The 25,221-nt window shown below is 40.6% G+C and overlaps 1 protein-coding gene across 36 annotated transcripts in view; it reads left to right on the plus strand.

The window, feature by feature from the left end:
- The window catches only part of Nrxn3 (neurexin 3), a 1,525,607-nt gene that overhangs the window by 1,013,790 nt on the left and 486,596 nt on the right, over nucleotides 1-25,221 (plus strand). For 6 of the 36 annotated variants that reach the window (XM_010645620.2, XM_019204314.1, XM_010645621.2 and 3 more), the window contains exon 1: nucleotides 336-1,560. The exons of the other annotated variants lie outside the window; for them this stretch is intronic. In XM_010645620.2, coding sequence (XP_010643922.1) covers nucleotides 1,305-1,560 — 256 coding nt within the window. In that variant the 5' untranslated portion in view covers nucleotides 336-1,304. Of the gene's footprint in view, nucleotides 1-335; nucleotides 1,561-25,221 lie in introns of those variants that run through there. 36 annotated transcript variants of the gene reach the window in all.

The following is a 25,221-nucleotide window of genomic DNA, read 5'->3' on the forward strand; positions in this document are numbered from 1 at the left end:
GGAAGCCACCCTCGGATGCAGTCAGCGAACCCTTTACCCTGCGGAGTCTCTGGGCCACCCCATCACCTCCGCTTTCCAGAGCCAGGAACCGGATTCTGGCCGATCGCCCGAGAGCGAGGCCCCGGGGGAGACACGCGCCGAGGGAGTGGCCCCGGAAGCCGACTTCCAGCCTGGAGGCACCTGCGTGCCGCCCCGCCGCCTGCAGCCGCTCCTGCTGACTTGGGGTTATTTTTATTTCTATTCGGGGCTACTTACTTATTTTATTTCTATTTGGGCCTTAGTCGCAGCCTGTATTTCTTTTGCAAAAATCCTCGGGAGCCAGCCAGTCCCTCGGCAGAGCGCTCGGGCTGCACTGATTTGCTCTCGGGAGTGCGCTATTTGCATATGACTTGCCCATTTGTGAATTTGGATCCTCAACTCCTCGCTTCACTTCACCTGTTCCGCCCGGTTCGGAGGACTTCGCAGGCGCTCGCCCGTCCGCCCTCCTCGGCCACCTCTGCTGCCTGCCGGGCGTCTCTTCTCGCGCTCGCCCCGCTTGCACCCACCCACTTCCCACCGCCTAGTGCCACGCAGGTTTAGGTGGCTGCTCCGCGCTCTTCTTTCAACTCCCATCCTTCATGCTGTCTTCCCCTGCCTGCGGCTGCCGTCTCTGTTTCATCCAGTTGGGAACCCAGGGCGCCTCGGGCTGCTCCGTGGCGCTCGTCCTGCACGCGCAGGGTTAACAGCCTCCGCGCCCTTCCACCGAGACCCCCAGGAACGCCAGAACTCTCCCACCTGCAGCCCGGGTTTGCCTGGCAGTTCTGCATTGCATCGCATGGAAGTCGAAACAGGGAACAACAAAAAAATGTTCAAACTCCTTGGATGTTGGAATAAACTAGCTTGAACCCAGTTGCGGTTTCTGCTGCTTCCTCCTCCTTCTTCGTTTCCATCTTTCCCCGAGTGGCTTCCCGGAGTGAGCAGCCTAAGTCATCAGACCCGAGGTGCCGGGGATCAGGAGGAAGCCTCCCCTGACATGTGTGGCATGCCGGGGCTCCCCAGGAGGTTCGCTCTTCCTGGTTGGATTCTGGCATCATAAATTTCAGCTGTGGGGAAAAGAGAGGGGCTCTGCCTTCTTCTTCTTCTTTTTTTTTTCTTTTTTCTTTAACTAATTCATCGTTGTTTTTGGAAGCTCTTATTGCTTTCCTCTTCCCCAAGTCCTGCAACTCTTCCTCCTGCTATGATGGGCCCCTGGGCACCATGAACTTCATTAGTCCTCACTGGCTGGAATTTAAACTGCCCGTTTGTAGTGGTCCAGTGCGTTGATCATGCACCTGAGAATCCACGCGAGACGGAGCCCTCCTCGCCGGCCGGCCTGGACGCTTGGAATCTGGTCCCTCTTCTGGGGATGTATCTTCAGCTCTGCGTGGAGTTCCTCTCATGTAGCCTCCTCCTCCTCCACTTCCTCCTCCTCTTCCTCGCCGGGATCTCACTCTCAGCACGAGCACCATTTCCACAGCAGCAAGCAACACTCAGTGCCTATTTCTATTTATCGCTCCCCTGTTTCCCTACGAGGAGGGCACGGTAGGTCTCTCTGCTCTTTATCCTTCTAATGGGGCATAGTGATTCCTTAACCCACTTGGTCTTTCAAAAGGTGTCAAGGGTGGGAAAAATGCTAAAAAGTGAGTGTAAGAATGGTGAAAAAGCCGTGCATGTGCATGAGAGAAGAACGTTTCCACTTTCTCCTAAAGGCTTGTGTTCTTTTCTGCCTTCAGTCCCTCACTTTTCTTATAAGGGTTCTCCTCTCTTTAGCTCCCTCGTTCACAGAGGAGCGAACACTACACTTTCCCCTTGGCAATCTCCCACTCGCGACCCCCTCCTTTAATGGCACACAACTATCAGCTGAGTCCCAATGCTACATGTTGAGAAATCGTTTGTGAACTTCGTTTTTGCTCTTCGGGTGGTCTTGTTTGGGAGCCAGTCACAGGGGAAAAGCAGACAGCAGGCATCCTCTGATCCTCAGCCCAAAGTTGATTGGACTGCTGTAAAGTCATCTGTTTGGAAAAGGTCAGGGAAGAGCAGCTGAGTCTAAGAAGGCAGAAAAGATAACTAATAACCACTGGTCATTATTGTTCATCTTGGCAGCTTCATGTTTGCCCATGTGCCTTGTGGAAAGAGCAGCTATCACTAAAACTGAGCATCTAATGTTCCTAACTATTGGAAATGTATAAGACTAAGTTCATGTGTCATTTACCCAAGTGAAAATGATAGCAACTCCAATTGCACCATTTGTGCAAATGTTCTTTCAACCAAAGATAGTATGAATGGGCTTGTTCACACAACATAGGTGTCATATGTTTTGCTTCAAATGATGCCCCTTTGCATAGCTAATGAAGGAAGAGCTCCATGGCTCTTAAAATATATTCTTCTCTGAGGAGGCTATGCTCATGTTCCCCATTAAGACTGCAGTGTCTGTAGCTAAGGTGGGAGCTCACTGTAGTAAACTGTCCTAAAGAAAGGAGCTTTGTGAATTGTTTACTATGTGCTGATAGTCAGGGAAAAAAGCCAACAGAGACTGCTACAGACTGCAGGCACAGCCCCCGTGAGCCACATGAAGGGTCCCTGCCCGCGCTTGTGTTTTGAGGACTTACAATGTGCAGACCCCCTTTGGAAAGTTGATTCTTCTTACTGCCTCCAGGCTGTGGGCTTCTGCTTTGGGGCATGTGTAGTGTGGAAAGGAAGCACACTGAGAAAATACCAGCATGCATGCACTCTGGCTCTTTCTGAGTCTTTAAATTTATTTGAGGGAATTGTTAAGTAGCTCAGAGCTTGTGAGGCTGGTAGGAGGGGTTGGTGGGAAGCGGGGAAGACTTGAATATTTGATTCTGACCAGGTTGCTGTTTTTTCTGTGACTCCTACTGGATAGATACAGGCTTTCTCACTTAAAAACTAAATAAATAAACTGGGGAAAAAGTCACATTCACCAAAAAAGCAGTTACATCAAAATAAAAACGTGGCTTCTAAGACAGAGGTCCACTGGAGCAGTGGGTAGGAAAGAAAGAAGTGGGAAGGGGGAAGGGGTAAAGCCAGACAGACTATTACTAATAGCCATAATTAAACACGGAAACGCTCAGCGATAATTAGCTAAATTTTGCTAATTAGTGTAAGTGATCAGCAGGGAGATGAAGATTATGCATTAGTTAGAGGTTATAGGCTGGCAGGGTCTATACACTAATGTACTAGTTTTTTGTTCAGGATGTAAACAGTTAAAAGCAGCTGATCGTAAGTGATGGAATTTAGAGAACAGAGTTCTTCCCTTGGAGGTTCCTGAGTCAGTACCCCCACACACACACATTCACAAAGGGACTGAGTTTTACACAGGTTGCATATGGCGCTTTTGTGCTCCCTCTGTTTCTTTAAGGATAGGTGGTTCTCAACATTCCATAGTAGACCTTTTTGAGTGGTTCCCAGTCTGATTTCTCCTTAGCTTGCAATTGATAAGATTCAGTGTGATGGGAAAGGAGAACAAAGGAAGCAAATGGCCAGAAATCCCAGAAAAGGCCCACAGCTCCACCAGAGCTGCAGAATGCAGTGGACTCTAGGGTCTGACTTGGCTAGGAGAAGAAAACTCATGAATTCAGCTCTGAGTGACTTCTTTCAATAAGTCCCATCCCATTGATTTAGGCCTTGGAGAGTGAATGCGTCTATATTAACTGGCTCCTTGCATATTTAAGTAATGTTTTGGAGCTTGAAATCAAGAGAAGCAGCAATTGACAAGATGCCCCATCCACTGGCTCCCCTGCTGCATCCCAGCTGTGACCTTTTGAATGTCTAACTGAAAAGACCAGGAGATCCCACAGAGCTACAGCTCTCCTTCTTCCTTGAAGAACAGTGCTTTCCCTTAGTCCAAGGTAAAGGCAATAGGGATAGTTTTTTCTAAATGTTTTGGGAGGTGGAGGTGGAGGAATAGCACCATGAGTCTGCAGGTTGTTACTAATGGCTTACTGCTGACTACCTTCCAGCACCAAACGCAGTGCTCTATATTGTCTGCCCTTCATTTTGATGTAAAACTAAAACAAAACCTTGACTCCACCAACCTTCCTTGGACTGTAGAGTTTTCTTTTTCTAACTGTGCTGGCCCTTGGTTATTTCCTGAGAAATGGAAAGTCCTCAGAGCGCTGATAATCAGTCCCTACTACTCTCCCTTCTTCACAATCCTGTCCTATAGGGGTATCCACACTGACAGACACAAGAAACTCAAATCCTCTGAAGAGGTGGTGTTTCCCCCTCTCTCTCCTTACATGTACCTGGTGCTCATCTTTACAAGACTGATTATGTTAGAGATTTGCACAAGTCTTTATAACAGGGCCACCTACAGAATGCTGAGCTCCTTCATGAACCGAGGTCGCAAAAACCACAACTGCCCTGGGGTACCGAAAGTAGTCGCAGGTTAGAATTGTGTTTCAGCATAAAATTAACCCTCTTCTCGTACCCTTTTACTCCTTATTCAGTCATTTTTCTTAGCTTTCCCCAGCCTCTTTCATATTATCTTTTATTCAAGTCACCCATTTAAAGCTCAGTGAGAGCTCCCTGTGTGCCAGGTTGTGAGCTACCTGCAACGGATGCAGACCTAGATGAGATAGTGTGGTGCCCATCTCAGGATAATTTTAGAAGTGTGGTGATCACTATGAAAGACTAGCACTTCTGTATTTTAAGAAGTGCAGGGGATGGGTGGGAATCCACATACCAAGCCCAATTAATATAAAATATAATATCCTTTATAAAATAAATATTTACATTCTCTTACATCAGATTATCCCTCCAGATTATTATCTTTTTAATCCTTGGCTTTATTCCTACTCTCACATATCAGGCTTATCAAAGCATGAGGCAGTTTTGTGGTAGAAAACATACAAGTAGTAAAATATGTATGTTTCCCAGACTTCATTTTCATATGGGAGTTTGGCATGTGTTTTGCTTTTTTTCTTCTCTTTCACATTTAGTAACTCCAGTATTCTTCTGCCTGAGAAATGCTTTACCATTTATGAAGTGGGTCTCCTTGAGGATACTAGATTTTATATATGACCTACATTTTTATCGTTCATAAAATAACATATATTTCTGGCTTTTTTGAGGGGGCTTAGATGAGGACATTTGGGGAACGAGATGAAAGACACAGACCTATTGAAAGCTTAGTTTTCAAAGAGAATGCACATGTATTTAAAAGGAGTATATTTAAAAGAAGGAGTCTTGATCAAAAAGCAAGGTTTGTGTCTTAGGGGGAGTATGGATTATGTGTATAGGGGTCTTGGGGAGCACCTAATTGCAATTCACACTATATTAGTACATCTCGTGTGGTAAGATCACTTGCTTGTGACATCTGAGTAAAGAGTCCTTGAAAGAAATTCCACTGCTCTTCCCTTGCCACACAGACTCACCTTTCCAGTTTCTCTAGCCAGGGGCTTGTTCTGTCCTCATCTGTTGAGCACCTTCTTCTCCTCAGCCAGCTGCTGTCTAACCGCTTTCTCTCTGCCTTTCTTCTTGGGATTTGTTGCACTGAATAATTCAAAGTGTTGTTGGACAGATAAAATGATAAGATTTATGTGTCTTTGGCCTTAGTGATGAATTAATTAAATTGGTTTCTCCTCTTTCTTTCTCTTCTAGCCATACGCATTGTTTTTCTTCTCTAAAATAACGCTGGTGTTTAGTGGGTCTGGACATGAACTTGCTCTTGAAAGACCTTTGTGGGGATATTATAATATCCTAGTGTAAATTTCTTCAGGTGTTTCAGTGTGGTCTTTCTGTGCAGTGGAAGTGACAAATAGCAGGGAGAGGACTTGAAATATTCAGAGCAGGTCTATTTAGGGCCAAAAAAACCCCAAAAAAATCCTGCACCACACTGGCTGGTAGAATTTCATAGAACTATACTGTATTTTTTTAAAATCTGATTTTGGATCTTAAGTGGATAATAGTGAATGCATTTTTCAGATTTTAGAAAGTTTGATTCTCTAGGACCCTGGGTTGCTGAGGGGGAGGGAAGTCTCTGAAGGTAAATCTTGAGTTTATTCATACTCTTCCTCTTTGTGTGAGTTTTCTTGGGTGGCCATAACAAAATACCATGGGCTAGTTGGTTTAAACAACACGAATTCATTTTGTCATGGCTCTGGATGCTGGAAGTTCAGCCTTCACGTGTCAGCAGGTTTGGTCTCTTCTGAGACTTTTCTCCTAGGCTTACAGCTGGCCATTTTCTAACTTTGTCTTCATATAATCTTGTCTGTGTTAGCCTTTCTGGTATCTGTATGCACCCAACTTTTTTCTTCTTATGAGGACATCCATTCAATTGAATTAGGGCACACCTTAATGACCTCATTTTTTTTGTAATTACTTTTTAAAAGATTCTCTCTCCAAATATAGTCACTTTCTGAAGTACTAAAGATTGGGAGCCTCAACATATGACTTTTGAGGGGACACTGTAATGTTCCTTTACCCCCAGTGACTGGGCCAGAACTAAAGTTGTTAGTGAATCTCTGTCAACTCAGACTTTCAAAATGGAAAACTAAAAGCTCAGTGACAATGGCAGCAATTTTAAAAAATTATAAGATGGTTACTCCAGAAGAAAAAGACCTATTTACAAATATGGGTAAATTGGTAACAGTAGGTTTAACTAAAATGTGTATTTGCTTTCTTCTCAATTTATCTGCTGTGACAGATTCAGACCTTGATATGGATACAGACTAATTCTGACTATAATCTGGGCCACGGGTTAGGGCTTTCTTACTGAGACCTGCTGTCCTTTTGTGCCAAACTCTCTGTTGACTTCTTTTATGACCTATAGTTGCTCACTCTCTTCCTTTCCTGAGACACACACCACCAACTCTTTTCACTCCTTATCCTTCAGTGAAGAAAAAGAGGTTAGCTTAGCGTAAAGGACTACATGTTTGACAGCTAAAAAATATCCTTTACAAAAGTACTGTATCAATTTCACTGTTTTTCTGTTGAATTTTTCTTTTAAGACAAAAGTTCATCTAAAAGTATAAGATTGCTTGTCTACTTCATGACAGAGTAATGATATTTGAATACGATACTTAAGAAAGTATGTTGTAAAATTACAAAGCCCTGGTTGTAATGAACTGTGAACAACTAAGCAAACTATTCAACTCTGGAGGAAGGGATAAACTTTTTGTCTGTTGGTTTGTTTATTTCTGCATTTAGATACTTCTGAGAAAGGCATTGAGAGAATCTGTGGTAAGGAGGATGACAGATGAATGCTAATGAGGTTACAACAGACAGAGGGGTTAGGTGGGGTGGGATTAAATCACAGCAGGATTTAGAATTGGAAGAAGTAGATCTCAATCTTTATGTACTGTGAACCTGAGTAAGTCACTTGCCTTGAGTAAGTCTTCATCTTAATGTTAGAAACAGAAAGAATAATCTAAGCATGCACAGAATGGCATGGAAGGTTATACAAGTTGTGCTTTGTACCTATACATCACCGTGTACAGGTTTACTATTTTATGAGGAGTATTTTAATGACAATACTGCCCTCTTTCAATTCTTTGCACCAAGTTGAGCTTCAGTGTTGGATGTCTGCTGGTTGGAAAAATGAGGTTAAAAACATGTGTTTACTAGGTCCCATTTCTTTATCTATAGCAGTACTTTTTGCCTCTAAGGGGATACTTCATTTACATACTACTTCTTAGGAGAAACGTAGATGAGAAAATCACTTCAATGTTGGATGTCTGCTGGTTGGAAAAATGAGGTTAAAAACATGTGTTTACTAGGTCCCATTTCTTTATCTATAGCAGTACTTTTTGCCTCTAAGGGGATACTTCATTTACATACTACTTCTTAGGAGAAACGTAGATGAGAAAATCTTAATGAGTATTTTCTTGTTTATTACTAGAAGAAGATAACATGTGACAAAAGTCAGCTTGTAACTTATAATAGCTATCTCCTCAGATAGTAATTCGTGCCAGGCAAATTTTAGCAAGGGATAACAAATTGTAACAAATTACTGGGAAAGTCAAAGATCTTGTGGAATAAAAATGAAGAGACCTCCAAGAACTATCTTGAGACCATTTAGAAAATTTAGAATTAGATCCCATTTTTAGTAAATTTGTGCAGAATGCAGCCAGTTCTATGTTCAGTATCCACTGGAAACCAGAAATTGAAATCTACTTTACCCTGAAAAGAAGCAAGTCTTTTTTTAGGACAACTATGTTCAGACCTGGAAATGGAGAGCTTCTTTTAATGTCATTTCTTGGAGTTATTCTTTCCAGGGCTCAAAGGTTACAGAGGAGATAGGAGTACCTTATTATGCCCAAACCTTTAGAGTTGACTTTGTGGAATCTAAATTTAAATCCAAATTTCTTACAAATGGGAAATAATACAGGGTCACGGGTTTTATTCTGAGTTTTCTTCCTGATGGTATGGATGTGGAGATGACATTTATATTTGTATTAATATTTTAACTTTTAGATATTCTATAGATACCTTGATCTTTTAACTTATCCTCTTTCTTTTAGCTATAGATTTATGTGTGGTGTGGAGCCTTGTGTGTCTTAATAGTATAGCTGGGGAGAACTTGGGTTTCCATTTCTTTCTCATTTGCATGATGAGAGTGTTGAGTGAGGGGGTCTTTCTCAGTGTTTCTCAGTACTAGGACTTTATGACTCTCTCATTTCTTTGTCGTTAGAGACACCACTGTGCACCTTAAACCTATCTGAGTTCCACAGGTCTGTCTCTATTTTAATCTATTTTCTTGACTATCATAAAAACTTTGCCAAAGCCACAAGCCAGATTTTCTTTTTCCCTTCAGACAGAAGCAGCATAACATGCAACAGTGGCTGTTGTAAAGCCCACAATCCAACTTTACTGCAAAGTCACGCTGAGACTGGAAGAATGCAGCTTTCACTTAAACACACCTTATTAATACTAGAAGGGAGCTCTGAGTTGTGCTTAAAATTCTTCTCTGTGTTTAGCCAAACCAGGGCAGGAAGCAGAATTACAGCTGAATTTATAAAGAGCAAGTAGTATCCTTCTGCTTACAGTTAAGGTTTTGAGAGGAACTTACTGGGATCCTGCATGGACACATAATGTATACCTATTGTATACATGACTCTCTGCCAAGTGATTTTAATGCTCACAAGCTTTGAAGCTAATGAACTTATAAATAAAAGCATTGTGATTCAGAGAGATGAAGTGGCTTGACCAAAGTATGACTGTGATAAATGCAGGATTCAAATCCAGTTCTGATCACAAAGCTCTCCGTCTTTCTGCTGTACCACTTGGTTCATTAACTCAGGTAACAGTCATCAAACAAATGCATCAGATTTTCTTTTCAGGAATGGAGACCTCAAGTTAGCATGGCATTTTCATCATCACCGTTGATGCATCTTGCCGATGAGGCTACAAGAGTGTCCAGTTCATAGCAAGTATTTGAATGTATCAGTCTGCACGAACCCTTTCCAAACCAAGGCAGTAGTAGGTGCCACATCATGAACTTTTATGTACCAGAAAAAGAGGGGATACTAGTTTATAAAAGAGGCAGAGGGCAGGGGAAAGTTGTGAGCCCTTCAAAAATACACCAATAGCCTCACAGAACTTCAGGGATCTCATAGCTCAGTTTTCCAGATGGACAAAGTGAGGGCCCAGCCACTGGTATCCAGTCAGCATCAGAATCAGTGAAGAGACCAAAGTTCATCACCTTGTCCCTGCTATAGTAGAGGAAAAAAGCCAAGCCTTCTCATTCCTTCAAGACTCTTTTTCAAATTGCAACCTTGCTCTCCAGCCCTTGCTGCCAAGAAGCTTCCTCTTAACTAGGTGAAGTACCTGCAGCCATGGGTTCTGCGTGCAGAGCTTTTCTGACCGTAGGTTTAGATGAACTCATCGTGTACATCCTTCTAAAAGGTACCTGGCTGTGTGCTAAGAAGTAGGATTTCTTGGAGGAGCTGAAAGCTTCCTCTGCATAGGAGACCCCAGAGTGTGAAAGTGCTCATATTCAGGGGCCCTATACAGGGAGACACTGTCTCCCTGATTAGCTTTCACTCGCCAGGTCACAGGCAAGAAGTAGCTTTTGTGTACACCTAGCGCTGTTTCCTCAAGCGGAAGCTGTGACTGAGTCACTACTGCTCAGTGATGTGTCCCCAGCCTCGGTCCTTGCACTCTTCTTGAATACCTATGTACAAATGAAACCTCTAGAAACCAGCAAGGCTCATTTCCTGAGAAACCCACTGACCCCTTTTTATTGTTTTGAAATAGTCCTCTAACATTCACGTTAAAATCACCATGGGTACTCTTGAGTGACTTTTCCCCAAACTATGAATTTCAACTATTTCCAATGCAGTCTTTCAGAATTTGAATATAATTACATGCTTTGGGCACAAATTGTGGTTTTGGCTACATAAGAAACTAGTGGAAATGATCCGCCTGTTCCTGTAGTTTACAGATTATATGCTTCAGAACTGGGGATATATATTTAGGCTGCTATTCTGTGTGGCACATTAAAATAAAAATGAACTCTGGGTGAGCCACCGTAGTTGCTAAGCAGTGGAGCAGGTTGATAGAGCACAGCGTTCAATTGAACCAGCATTCTTGTTTTACTTAACATCTATCTGCTTTGCGCCTTTGTCATTTCATGGTGTCATGGAAAAGGAATGGGGAGGAGACAGGCAGGGTATGGCTGTCTGCAGACTTAAACAAGGAGGAACAAATAATCAGTTCAAACACCCATGTGAAATGAGCATTTAAAAAAGAATCAGAAATTGCTGCACAAAGAGCTCTTTGCCTGGAGAATTCACAAGACTTGAAAGAGTGCGCAGATGTAGCTGACACTATGAGGGACATGGACTTGGCTAGTTTTTTGTCTTCAGAACAGGAACCTTGCCAGCAAAGAGAAACTACCTAGCATTCCCAGGCTGGTGACCTCAGCAGCTCCAGATGAAAGGATATCATTCTGGTCAAAAAATTAAATATGCTTCTACAGTTCATTTAATTTCTAGTCTGAAATTCTGGACTTATCATGAGGAAGTAGTGACAGGAAGCAAAGGCTTTGGGGCTTTCTCATAATTGATAACTAATAGAATAGCTCCAGTTGCTTTGAAACCTGAACTTTAATAAAAGCCTAAAGACTCAGAAACCATCAGTTCACAGATTATAATAATAATAATGATAATAAAACAAAACACCTCAGATCCTTGGGGTCAACGTTAATAGCATTCTAATTACTTTAAAATTTTAAAAAGGTGACCGAAGGGTTAAATTTCTGCTATTGGGAAAATTTGGCTTCTGAAGTAATTTGAATAGAGAGAACATCTTGTAATTAAAAGAGTCAATGTTATATTGCCTATTTTTTCCATGAGCCAATTATTGAATGGCTTTTTTCATGAAACCAGTATATCTGCATGGTTTCAGAGGCATCTTTGTGCATTTCCTTATGTTAATTCAAACTTCTTAAGATAGGTGAAACTCAAGAAAGGATATTTCTGCCTTCACATGAATGACAATAATATCTACTTTGCTCATGAATAAGAATGGTAGCATCAATTTTTTCCTCTTACTTCTTATGTGCCTGGCAGTTTTCTAGAAGTTTTAGTTCATTTTCATTCTCCTATAAGGTGGGAACAGTTATTTGCCCATTTTAAAGATGCCAACCCTGAGACATGGTCAATTTGAGTTGCTTGCCTAAATTTATTTAGGCAATTTGTGGCAGAACCAGCTTTCATATACAAGCAGTTTTAATACATGCTTGTGTTCTTAATATTTATACAACAGTCTCTGGATGCTGTCAAAAATTATATAATGGCATACTGGCCCATTTTTCAAAGGGTCTTTTATGTTCCACCTAGAGCTATGATAAATTCTAAGGAGTGTGACTATTTTCTGAATTTGACAGCAAACAGGACACATCTACTTTTTGTCAAGTATTGAACCCAATACTTTGGCTTACCTCATGTAATGTTCACTGACCACCCTCCAAGGTTATCTGTGACTCAACAAAAAAGAAATTTGCGTCTCAGACAATGAAGTTATTTACCCAAGTTCTTCCACTTTGTAGGCAGGTAGCCCCTTGCATCTGTTGAACGTGTAGGTTAGGTGATCCCTGCAAATGCAGACCTATTCCCAGATACTAGAACAGTAGACCAGAGCACTTCCCTGTATTTGCACTTCTCCCTGCTTACAGGTCCCACTATTTTGTAGGAAAAACTTTCCAAAGCACTCATTCCAAACACACTGTGATTGCAGTGTCTGCTAACAAAGAATAGTGACATGATCAATCAAGGATTCAAGTGCGAGGGAACCCCCCCCTCTGTTGACAAGAGAAGCCGTTGGTACCTCATTCTCTTTGTTTTTGATCTAATATAAGAAGCATTTTTCACAGGAAATTTACTTTTGCAAGTCTTTCTCCTCAACTTAAAATGTTAGGCAGACTACCAAGTCTTCCAGGTTTTATTTCTCTCTCTTGAGAAGTGAGGGAATTGTAATTAATGATCTCTAAGAGGCCTGCCAGCTTCGTCTTTGTGAATTTAGTATTCATCTTTCTATCAGGGTTTATGGGCAAAATTTTAATGAATTTTAAAATAAATTTTCACTCTTATTAGATCACCTTGAATGTATTGTACTTTTGTTTTTGACTGTTCATACACATAGAAGCAGCTCCTTAATTATGAGGGGAAAACTAATGAAATGAATATTTTAAAAGTGGCAGGGGCTTTCATTTTGAGCCAGTGTGTGTGTGTGTGTGTGTATGTGTGTGTGTGCGTGTGTGTGTGATACATGCACAGTGTGTGTGGGTGAGTGTGTGAGCCAGAAAAATAATGTAGCGTAAAGCCCTTAATAGCATCCTAATTAGCTCCTGGCCTGGAATGTAAAGATCAAACTTGAGGGCTAAGTCTGCTGTGCATTACAGATGCAAGGATAGGTCAGGACCTGCTTCTCATTCTTCTGAGGTCATTCATCAGTCCAGTGTTACCACAGGCTCATGTCAACATGTCAATAATAATCTCAGAGGGGAACAGCTTTTATGTGAAGCAGGAATGTAAACCTTTGTGATGACTCAGGTCTTGTCCATGCCAGGAGTCCCGTTATTCTGTGGATATGCATTGCTGCCCTGTCCCGTGTCAGCTCTTAAGTGTGTATTAGTTATCGTGAAGAACTCGCAGATAATCCTGGGAATAGGGCCTCCTCATTTCCCTGCACAAGATAACTCAATAATGGAAACCCACAACAAGATTCACAGCCAGACCTCCAAATTCCTCAGGGTTCCTATGTTCCGATGCAGGGCTTTCAGGGGTCTGGAAAGCTGCTTTGCATTTGTGGGGTCATCAAATGCTAAACCGAGAAAATGTCTTTAGAGATCTTTTCCAATCCAATTATTTGTTCTGTGAAGAAACTAACAGACCAGGAGTTTTTGAATTTTTCCCAATCACACTTTTCAAATTATGAGCGAGTTGAGACTGACACACAAGTTTCCACCTTTTCTCTTAGGTTCTCTTTCTACAGTACTCAGTGTTAGCGCCCCAACTTCTCCAGGTGTCCCCTGGTGTGCTGTGGACTGGAAGACTGGGAGGCTGTCCGGTCCAGCTTGAGTCATAAATCAGCACAGAAGGAGCAGAGAGCAGCATGGGACCTAGAGACTCCCAACCTTCAACTGTTTCCCTTAATTGCCACCTTGGAGTGAGCTCCCATGCCATCTCAGGCATACTTCTCCCTGCGAGGGTACTGCCCCAGCAGCCAAGCGGGGGAAATTCAGAGTTCTACAGTTCAGTCAAACTGTTTGATGAGAGCTTTTGAGCCTAATTACATGGAAGGTTTTTCTCAGGGAAAGGAAAAAGAAAGGAGAAAGGGAGAAATTAAATTGAAGTGTAAATCAGTCGAGGGCTTAGATCCCGCACTTTCTTTTAATCAAGAATAAAATGAGAGGAGAGTTTTAAAGATCATCAGAAGACACATTAACTACCCAAGGAGCTCTTGACTGAAGATGGTTTGTCATGAGAAGAAAAGTGTACAATTTGTCCAAAAAAGGAGTTATCCAAATGTCGTGCAGTAGTTTAGGAACATGATCCCGAGGAGGGGCAGTTGGCTTTTCTGTGACTACTTCATCCTTCATTGCCCTAGGGCAACTGCACATTTTCTTACATACTTTATGTGTTCAATAAATGTTTTAAGTCAATGGCTTGATAAATATATAATGTGCAACTAGGATAATTACATTATTTTGTAAGAAAGTGTAATACGCTTTCCATTCATTCAGTATTAGACATTATACCTGAAATAAGCATTCAAAATTGTGGCCAGTTTTCCTTTGTGGTTGATATAGGTTGGGTATTTTCTTCTCAGACTATAGCTGTTTGTAGCATGGTTTACAATGCACACACACACACACAAAAAAAATCTACATCTTTCTCCCTACAACCTTGTGAAGTAGGAGGGCAGGTGATACGATTGTTATTTGTCCCAGTTTTTAAGCTGGTGTAATCAAAACTAAAGCATAAATGACTTGAGCAAAGCCCTTGTAGTGTTCAGGGACAGAGCAGAAACTGATACCCAGCTTGTGTCTGCCACATCTTTTTATATGACCTGGTACCTTGAGTACATCTCTAGGCTTTCCAGGGGAAGGAGGGTAGGAGAACAGTAAAGAACAGTGTCTGCAGAGAAGATGCACTGGACTTCACAGATAATTATTGCATATTTACCATGAGCAAAGCCAGGCATTGTCTATATTATGAAGTGGAAATTGAAACATGGCTTTACCCTCAATGATTTCCAGTGTGGTTATAAATTCCTTAAAGTGATTCTTAGAACTTTTTTTAGCTGCATCACCTACAAAGTTTGAAGATTCCTTATGCCTCTGATCTTCCTATAGATGCTTCATTACCACTGGAGCTACGGCACCGGTCTCATTATGCCACTCTCGGTTGAGCTCCTCTTGGCCTACAGAGCGAAGTTCAGGCAGATTACGTTACTCCTCTGTGCCCCGGGTTAAAGCTCACCCCATAACTTCATTTTCTGACCCTACTTATCCCTGACTTTATCTCGCAGCATGACCTTTTCCTTCTTCTTTGACTCCTTGAACATGTCAATCTTATTCTTTTTTTTTTCTTTTTTTTCATTTTTTTTTAAATTTTATTGAGTTTATTGGTACATTTTAGGGATACAGTACAGTTACATTCATTGTTGGGATCATGTCAATCTTATTCTTACCATATGTCCTTTATATTAGGAGCTTCTTCTTTCTGGTCTGTCCCCTTCCATACTGTTACATAGTCACTCCTTTTTATAACACCGGGCTTCAACTTCAATGTCGTCTTCTCAGGAGGCTTCTGTGCATGGCCCAGTCTAAAAAGCATTCTTCCTGACCTCTTTCTAGTGAACCACACTGTTTTTCTTTCCTTGTACCTCCATGATTTTCCTTATGAATGGTTTGTTTCCATCAACCTGTTAGGGTTTAACTCTGAGAATGGAAACCATTTCTATCTTCTTCATGGTTATTTTTCTACTGCTGAACACCCTGACTGGCAAAGTCTGAATCTCCATAAACATTTGCCAAATTATCCTATATGCAGCTCCCATCCAGCATGTTAACTCCAAGATTCATTAGGCTTTTTGAAGACTCTGTGTCTTTAGAATATACTGTTGCTGTGTTTAAGGCTCTCTCCTAGTTTGTATGTTTCTACTAATTTCTTGCAAAGCAACTCTTGCCCCAGTATTTGCTTTGCAAAGTTTCCTCTACCTCTCAGCTGCTTGGCGATCTTATTAACCTTCTGTACTTTTTCTCCGTAGTACTTTTCTTATCACATAATTGAATTTATTAATCACATGTTAAGTCTTCTGCACTCTAGCACCATCCTGGGTGCCAGATAAGATTTGTGCCTTGCCTATAAAAGGTTTTTGTCTTGATGGAAGAGTTCACTCAAAATTTATAAAATATATAAGACTGTGTTTCTATTATTTATTGATGGTGATTGTTTTTCCTTTAGATTCTGACTTCAGGGTAATGAGTCATTCATTTCTCTAGTTTGAGTGGCTGGTATAGTTCTCTTAGAAGATGTGCTTGATGACACTCATATAATGAAAGAACTTAGTGAGTGAATTAAAGATGTTAAGAACATGGGATGTTTTAATAAACATTTTGGTAGGACAAACATCATTAGGTGAGTAAAAACTACTATGAGAGTTTCGAAGGGAAAGATGTCACAATCAATGGTGACATGTAAAACTTCATACTTTGTGGGACAGATAAAGTTTACATCATGTCTTGAAGTAATTTGCACAGGCAGGCACGAGATAGGGTGGGATATATTTAGGAAGAAATGAGAGAGCTGTTCAGCACGCAGTGGCCTAGTTTGCTGAGTGACAGGCATATAGGGGATCTGGTGAAGAGGGCTGGCAAAGACAGTGTGACTCTTGGAAGGAGGACTTTGAACAGTAACTATAACAAATTACACCTGTGGCATTTGCAGTGTGGAAATCAGAACTACAAGCCTTATATGCTGTTTCTTTCAGTCATACAACAATTCTTTTATCATTATAACCATTAACAAAGACAGAAAAAAGCCAAGTCTTAACTGGTGTTTAAGTTTTTTAAATTAATTTTATTGGTGCATCTAAGGTATACAAATGACATTCATCTTTGGAAATTTGCACCTTTACATTATCCGACTTGTTGTTATTTTTTCCCCATCCCCCGGCCCTCCCTTCAAACCCTTCACCGCCCCCTCATCTACAAAGACTTTGTTTCCATTTTTTCATTTTCTCATATTAATTCCATTCCCTTCTTTACAGGAGGGGGTTACATCTTCAAAAATATAAATTTGGTTTTGTAACTCCTTTGCTTAATGAAACAAAGCCAAGGAAATAAGAACTTTCTTCCTGGTGCACATTGTCTTTCAAATAACTCTCCCCACATATACGTTTTAGAGTTGCTACTTTATATTTGGTTATGAGATTTTTAAAAATATGTTTTTAAATATATTCCACTGGAGTCAAATTTGGCAGATTTAGTAAATCAAAAGCAAGGTATCCAATTAAACTTGATATTTAGAGAAACAAGCTATCCTTTTAGTATAACTATTTCCCATGCAACATTTGGGATATACTTATTATGCTGAAAATGTTTGTTTTTTTAATTGTAATCTCAAATTTAACTGGGAATTCTATATTTTACTTGCCAACCCTTGAAATAAATCACATCTGATTTTTTTCTGACCACAATACAGTAGTTGGAGGTGCAACAAGCAGGTAATCATCCAATTTTGACAAATAAAATGAGTTTTTAAAATATCATAGTAGTGCCCTGGATGACAAGAGACTAATCAGACTATGAGACTAATTAGATGGACTAATCAGCAAACTTTCAAAATCAACAAAGGAAAAGTTTGTAGCGTTAAGGATAGAAAGATGGAGATGTGTAGGAGGAAAATTTCTGAGTTGGGATCAGAATTATTCTGTGTCACTGTTGTAAAACCAGCATAGTGAGAAGTAGACCAAAAGGCCATTTTAAATTACAAGTGGTCAGAACAATAACAACAGAGATGGAAATTAATATAATATAACCTCTTATTTATATAGTGCTTCACAACTTTTAAAATGTCCTATATTCCTGCATTATGCCTCTTTATAAAAGAAACTTGTTTCTGAGTCATTTAATTATGCCCTCTCTTTGTAGATTCAATTAATTTCCCCATCAATGTAGTTTCCCAGTTCAGAGATGTTTGTCTTCATTTCTGTGCCTTTTTAATGGATTCTTTTTATTTAAGGCCCACATTTCTCAGTGGTGAATCCTGTACTTCTGAAGCACCAGGTGATTTTGCATTATGCATAATAAACCTCAAATGCATTTGTATTAGCAGGTTGATTTTTGTGTCATCAGATTCTCTAAAAATGCAATGTAACTGGCCTATAATGAGATGACCAGCCGGAGGCTAATTTCTGTGGTATTTCTTCCTGTTGCCAGAACAGGTGAAGACAGACAAGCCACAAGTGCCCACTTCAGATAATAAAGATGTAATTCTAGTCATTCAAGTTTGTGTTAAAGCAAATCTTTTCATTCCTTATTTTTCAATTAGTGCAGAATGTAGCTCTGTGGCCTCTAGCTACAGGAGGCCAGATGATCATGTATTCCTAACTAGAACTGTGAACAGAGACACACTGTTAGGCAGTTGACATTTCCTCAGCTGCTCTTGTGTAGGCCTTGAAAATTGTGCATCAGCACAGACTTGCCTGCTATTAGCTGTCTGAAAGATCGGGGGCAACCAGTCCCTGATCGAGTGGGTGAGGCACTCAAAAGGCAGCACAGCCTAGCAGACCAAAGGTAGGCTTTTTTAAATGCACACAACTGAGTGTGACTGATCACACTTGCCTTACCAGGCTACTGGAGACCAGCACTCAGCGGATTTGCTTCTAAGAGCCCTAGTAGCAAACATGTTTGGCTTTGTCACCGTGTATTCTCTGTCTCATCACAAGTACTCAGCTGCCACTGTAGTATAAATGCTACCAGAGACAGCATGCAAACAAATGCTTACAACAACTATGTCCCAGTAAAAATTTATTTTCAAAAATGGGTGCGCTACGTTTGCCAACTAATGCCCATGACTCAAGCTTCCTGATTTCCATAGCCACATTAAAATCTCTACAGCTGTGAGTGATGGTGAACCTTTTAGAGCTTTTGATGATACAAACATCCCACTGTGGCATCTATGCCATTGGTGCACCAGCACTAGCCCAGGTTGTTGAGATTAAAAAGGTTTGCATACACAAAGAACTTAACTCAGAATTCACACCTTAGAAGCATTCATCAAATGCTACCTGGTGCCATAATTATAATAAATGAATTTTAGGGCTGCAGGGAACCCTCATTGTTATAGATAATTTTCACCTTTAAATGACAAAGGTTTCAAGAAGTTTAGGGTCTTAACCAAAGTTATTGCCACCTGTTTTCTTACAATCCTGTTTGTCTACCACTTCTGGGATGCCAAATACAAATAGCAGCAGCATGAAGCCAAGCTGTATACTGTCCTAGAGGATATTTAAGCATCCATTCAAAATGTATGCATTGAGTAGCAAGACATGGTTCTATTTCCAGTAATGCAAGGGTCAATGAAGTTCTTGCCCTTGAAGATCTAACTCCTTATGAGCACCCAAATAAAAATAATGAAGTAGTAAGTGACAGGTTTCAAGTACTTCTTAAATGTCAAACTCTGTCGTTGCTTAAAAGAGTTATCACACGTGGTCCTCTCCACAGTTCAGTTTTAAGCCTTTTATTGTAAATACACTGAGACTAGAGTGTTAAGCTATCTTCTTAAGGTTAAGAGTTAGTGAATGCTGGAACAAAGATTTGAACTTGTCTTTCAAATTATACGCTGTGTTTTTTGCCAGTCGTTGAGGAAGATGTCTCACGGTGGAGTGTAGTATAGTTTAGTTATGTATTTTTTTCATTACCAGTTACCCTAAAAACATAACATCTGTTATGTTTCCAATAGATGTGTGAATGACTCATTGTTCTGTGGGTCAGCAATTCAGGCTTGAGTTTTCTGGGCAGTTCTGATCTTCTTACATGGGTTCCCTCATATAATTGCAGTTATCTGCCAATAGGCTGGAGTGATCGTGCCACTCACATGTGTGATGGTGAGTTCCAGTTATTATTCTTGGAGGCTCAGGTGGAATGGTTATCTCTGCTCCATATAATCCCTAGGCATCTGCTTGGCTGGCCCACAGTTCTTCACACAGTGAACCCGGCTGTCTTTCAAAAAGAAGGACCTAATGGAAGCTGGAGGAACTTGTGAGCTTGTAGGTCACACTGCAGCACCTTCTGTCAGTCAAAGCAAGTGTCAGGGCCAAGCCAGATGCAATGGATAGGAAAATAAATTATATCTGTCAGTGGAAGGTGCAGTAAAGTCACACTACAGAGGAGCAGGCATGCAGAGATGGGAGGGTTTCTTGTTATATTTGCCATCTACAACACAGTGGTAACTGAGCTGGACCTTAACAAAAATCTAAAGATCTGAGAAGTATGGACTTTGGCCGAGGAGGAACTAGAAAGAGCAGTAGTTCTGAGAAGCTGAGAACAGGACCATACATCTATACTGCAATATCCAGGGAATTTCTTCTTGCCTACGTACTAACAAGAGAATAGCTAAGACTGTCTGAGGACATAATTATAAGAGTGGTTTCCACTGGTACTATATTTGAAACTTTTCTGAGCATTCTTATTTCTGTTACATCACTTTATTATGCTGTATAATTTTGTCACGTTTTCTTCCCAAGAGAAAGATGACAAATCTCCTAACCCCTTCCTTGTCTCCCATTTGGTATCATCATGGCAGCAAAGCCCTGGCGGGTTCTTAGCTCCCTTTCCAAAGACAATTATATGGGCCTGCTGTGATTGACTGGGGCTGAGTGTTTACCCCAGCAGCTTTTCTTGTTGCAGTAGATGAAAGTTTGATAGACTTTAAGATGGAAAAGAAGGAAGAGGAAACTTTGATTTCAACGGCAGCTGTCTTACCTACCTTCATTGAGATGGGCTGTGGACATTGAAAGCTATTGAGAAGCAGTGGTCATAAAGCTAATGGGTGCCACTCAGCCTACACAGTTCATATTGCTGCTTGAGATCTGTCATCTCGGTGGTTATTGCAGCAGAGTCTCCTGAAGGAAGACTGAAGAGTCTCCTGAAGGAAGCACAGCAGTCTTTGTGTGACAGAGAGGAAACTGAAAGAAATAGATTTTTCTATTAGCTGCAAATCAAACCTTTGCACATCATCCCTCAGGGTGACAGCACCTGATTCTCTAAGGCAGAGTTGGAACAAATGTATTCAGGCTTGCAGAAAACAATATGGGATCAATATCACTGTGTGCATGTGCGTGCATGTGTGTGTGTGTGTGTGTGTGTGTGTGTGTGTGTGATGGAAGTGTACATGATGTCGCATGCAAAGCATTGGGGCTGGCTCTATGCATATGTGTAAAGGGTGCATTTGTGGATATGAGGCTGAAGTGTGAAGTTGGAGACAGAATGCAGTTTTGATGAGAGTAATTTTGAAATGAGTACGCAAGTGACACTCCAGTCCCCAAATTTCTGGTTAGAAGTGCTTTTTTCTCCAGGAATGTTTGCAAAAGGGAGGTTAAAAAAAAACATTTCCTTTTCTTTTGACAGTCAAACATTTCAAATATCAGCCTGCATGGGTGTCTCTGTCCATTCCCGTGGCTCCTTTGTGTTTCAGTCTAACACCTCACATTTCATGTATTGTAATAATAATGATAGCAGTTACAATTTAATGAGTTTGTATCGTGTGCCATGTGTGTCACATATATTAGTGTCAAATGTATATAAGAATCCTTAGAAGATTGATGTAATTACCCCCAGAAAACTATGGTTCAGGGAATATAAGTATTTTGCCCAAAACCATACAGCTGAAAATTTGCAATGCAGGCTTCCAAAACCCAAAGCTCATAGCCTCTAGCTATAGCATTCTACCTTTTCAAGGCTAACAGTAATAAATGTATGAAGATTTGTTAAGGAATCTTTGACTTAATTTTTATCTAATTCTTCTTTGGAAAGTTGTTTCAGTTGTTCACAGGTCACTTCACCAGCTACCTGATCTAATGGTAGTATCAGGAAGAAGCTAAAGATCATGAGGTAGAACTTTCAGAGCTAGCAAGGGATTTGCTAAATCATGTAGTGGTTCTAATTTAACATCCTGTCGGGATACTGTTGCTGCATTGTACAGAAAATGAGGTCTGAACAGGTCATGACCATAGCATTGCAGTTATCAGAAGCCTCCTCTGCTCCATGTCTTTTCTGTACAACACTGCCCATCTCTTATGGTCATTTACTATTTTTTAGGTTCCTATCAAGGACTAATGTAAAAGTTGTTCAGTTTTGATCACTTTAGGTCAAGATCGGCAAGGTTTTTTTCTTTTTTTTTTCTTTTTGTCACCAGCCAGACAGTACAAAGTCTTTGGCTTTTCGAAGCAGAAGTATGTGTATTGAAACTGTTCAATTATGCCCTTATAAATGATGAGGCATCATTACATCCAAGACAACTTTATTTCCAAAGCTCAAAAAGCAGTGGATTTGGCTGGGGGATTTCTGCCTTAGATCTTTAGTGCTATAGCTGTCCTCAAGAAATGGCAATCTCCCCACCTGAGATTTATACTCCAGTATAGCAATATAGCATTAGTAGGATAGTAGTGCTGCTGATGAAAGCAGTAATAGCACCAGTATCAATAATGCTTCCTCTTTATATTTGCTGCATGGTTTAGGCTGTTTATCTAAAGAAACGAGTACAGGATTCCACAAGAGATGTGCAGTATTGCAGAGGAGAAAAGGAAAGGTATTTTCACAATGGTCATCTCTCATGATCTTTTGTAACTCTTGCTCAAGATCTACATGTGCAACAGAGAATTACCAGCAGAGTGTAGTGAAAAGAGGATGAGCTTAATTGTGTCAATTATAGCAATTGATGATATGGAAAGAAAAGACCTAGAGAAAATACTGTAGTTATGTGTCTCTAGTCCCCATTAGGGGACAGTTTATTTGGCTGCTGAGTGAGTGTCAGAGGTCCTCAGATACATGCCTACTAGTCAGTCTCTTTTGCAATCAAACCTGTGCTGAAAAGAAAGATTTGACCTAAGGTTGTACTATTATGAAAGCCCTTCATTGTTACTCTATCACCTTTTAAAAGCCCAGTATCGTAGTTAGTACCTGTGAGGAGGGACCTGTGTTTCAAAAATATACTGAGGAACAATAAAGGTATTTATTTGTGTAAACAGCGAATCACTAACAGGCAACTCCAAACAGGAAATGGTCTAGGGCTCTACAGGGGAAGCAGAGAGACAGACTTTTATAACGTGAAGGCAGAAGAAAATACAGTAAAGCCTTGGGTTGAGGGTAACTTGTGCTGCAGGTGTTTCTCAAGACAAGCAAATCTTTCTAATAAACTTCAACTTGATAAACAAGCGATGTCTTGCAATATGAGTAAATGTGACAGGGAGCATCACAGTACCACAACCGAGCCAATGGTTCTTCTCTCTTTGTCCCTCACAGAGGGATTACGGTTGGTTGTCTTCCAGCAGCAAGAGGTTGTAGAGATCTCCCCTGCAGAGGAGGAGAAGAGTAGAGGAGCTGCTCACTTTAAATGAGATCATGCAGATACGTAAAATGTGGGAAACAGTGCAGAATTTTGTAGAAAAGCACCACCTGAATAAGGCAGTTGCAATGAGAGTGATGAATCTGTTTAACAACAATATGATGTCACATTCCTGTGAAATCCTCAGAAGGAGGCAAAAGCAAGTGCGATCAGATAGTACCTTGTTAATTTGCACAAAAACAAAAAGATTCCATTGAGCCAATAAGTACAGCGATTCCATTAGTGATAGTCAAACTTACCCTACACACTTAACCCTCTTCTCTCTTGCCTCCCTCATACCAGCCCTGAAGGTTTTTAAATTAAGTGTAGGTTATTTTGTTTTGCTTTGTATTTTGTTCATTATTTTGTATTATATTGCATCATTTTAATCATTTTATATGAATATTTTATGTTGTAGAATAAATAGTCTGAGTTTCCATTACTGCTTAAAAGGATATTTGCTTTGAAATACAAGTACTTTGGATTGCAAACATGTTTCCATTGTATTTGGTTACAGTTATAATGTGGGTTTATTTGGTCTAGCCCACCAGAAAGTCCCAAGTTATAATTATATGTTTGTTGGCTCTTTCTGATTGGCCAAGCTTAAATTCTGTTTTTTTCTCATACAGATATTAACCATAAATAGCTCAAAGTTAGCTTTGCTTATACTTGCAAATCATGCAAAGTTAAAGTCACTCGTAAGACCTTCCTGGCTTTATGTGCTTAGGAATTCTTGCAGGTGTGGTCTCCATGTACTTTAACATTATTGTTAAATCATTCATTCAATAAGCATTTATTTGATACTCAGAGGTCTTTTCCTATTGGTAAAGGAAAACAGGTGCATGAGGATCTGGCCTTAAATCATCATTAGTTCCAACAACACACCTGGTACATCCTCCTCTAGGCCTTGGTCCTTAGGCCTCCAGCTGGCCAGAAGCACTGTGGTACCACTGGGCAGATGTCTGGTACCGACCTCTGCACGTTCCACTTATTAGCATAGTCTTGGGCAAGTTCTTCTAATCTCTTTGTCATGTTCCTTATTTGTGAAATGGGGATTGTTTTTATACTCTATTTGTTGAGGATGTAAGAGCTAATATGTGTAAATGCTTGCATTGCCAGGCTGTAGTAAGTGCTAGAATAAACGCCAGTCATCATTATTATTACTAGGATTGCTGTTAAAATTGCTGCTGGGGAATAACTGTCATATGAAGTTTCATTCAAGCCTACTCTTTTCACTCTGAACTTCATACATTTTCAGAATCCTAGCTGCTTCATTAACAGGACATTTTTCTAGAGATTCCATGGCCACTATAGCTTTTGAAACCTGTTACTGAATACCAAGTTTAATGAGGTAAGCAGCATTTGTCCCTTGATATTTTACAGATGGAAGGAATCCTAGAGGTTATTTAAGTCAGTCATATTTTCAAGGTAAGGTACCGAAAGTAAATGACTTTCTCCATGCAACACACAGGGCAAAATGAGGGCTAGAACCTCAGTGGTTGTTTTTTCTGGACTTAAAACTCCTTCCTTAGCCATTTGGAATTTACTCCATCTCACCTCAGAACTTCTTCATAATTTTGTGATTCTTTTAAAGTTCATGCTGACTTCAGTCAAAGTAGGGAGGTAGACATATAATTCCGGCCCAATGACCTTGCCTTACCTGCCCTCAATTCCCTCATCTGTTGGGTGAAGGGAACTTACATCCAAAGATTACTACAGCAGCTTCAGGTCAGCCAAGATGCAACAATATTGAATGATATGGGATCAAAGTGGAATATTTTTGACATTATTGTGTTGCAAGGACTTAGATATTACTGTAACTCTACAGAAAGTATGTTCCATGGGGCTGGGGATTTAGCTCAATGGTGCTGCCACCTGCCTCCCAAGCACACGGTCCTGAGCTCGATTCCCAAAAATAAAAGTATGTTCCAGCCTGACATAGCCCCCAGGCCAGACAAAAATGTGCAACATGCTTCCATCATGAAAATGAGCCCTTATTGTCCCTAAGTTGGTTTCTGTTTCTTTGGAGGCTTTGTTAAGGCTGTGAAGCTTGTCTGTGAGCTGGAATGTTTTTTCAACTAAGTGCCTTTCCACAGTGATTGGTACATACCGATTCTCTTGCATT

Source organism: Fukomys damarensis, unplaced genomic scaffold (assembly GCF_012274545.1).
Source record: "Fukomys damarensis isolate Sample0158 unplaced genomic scaffold, DMR_v1.0_HiC HiC_scaffold_21, whole genome shotgun sequence".
Taxonomy (NCBI): Eukaryota; Metazoa; Chordata; class Mammalia; order Rodentia; family Bathyergidae; genus Fukomys; species Fukomys damarensis.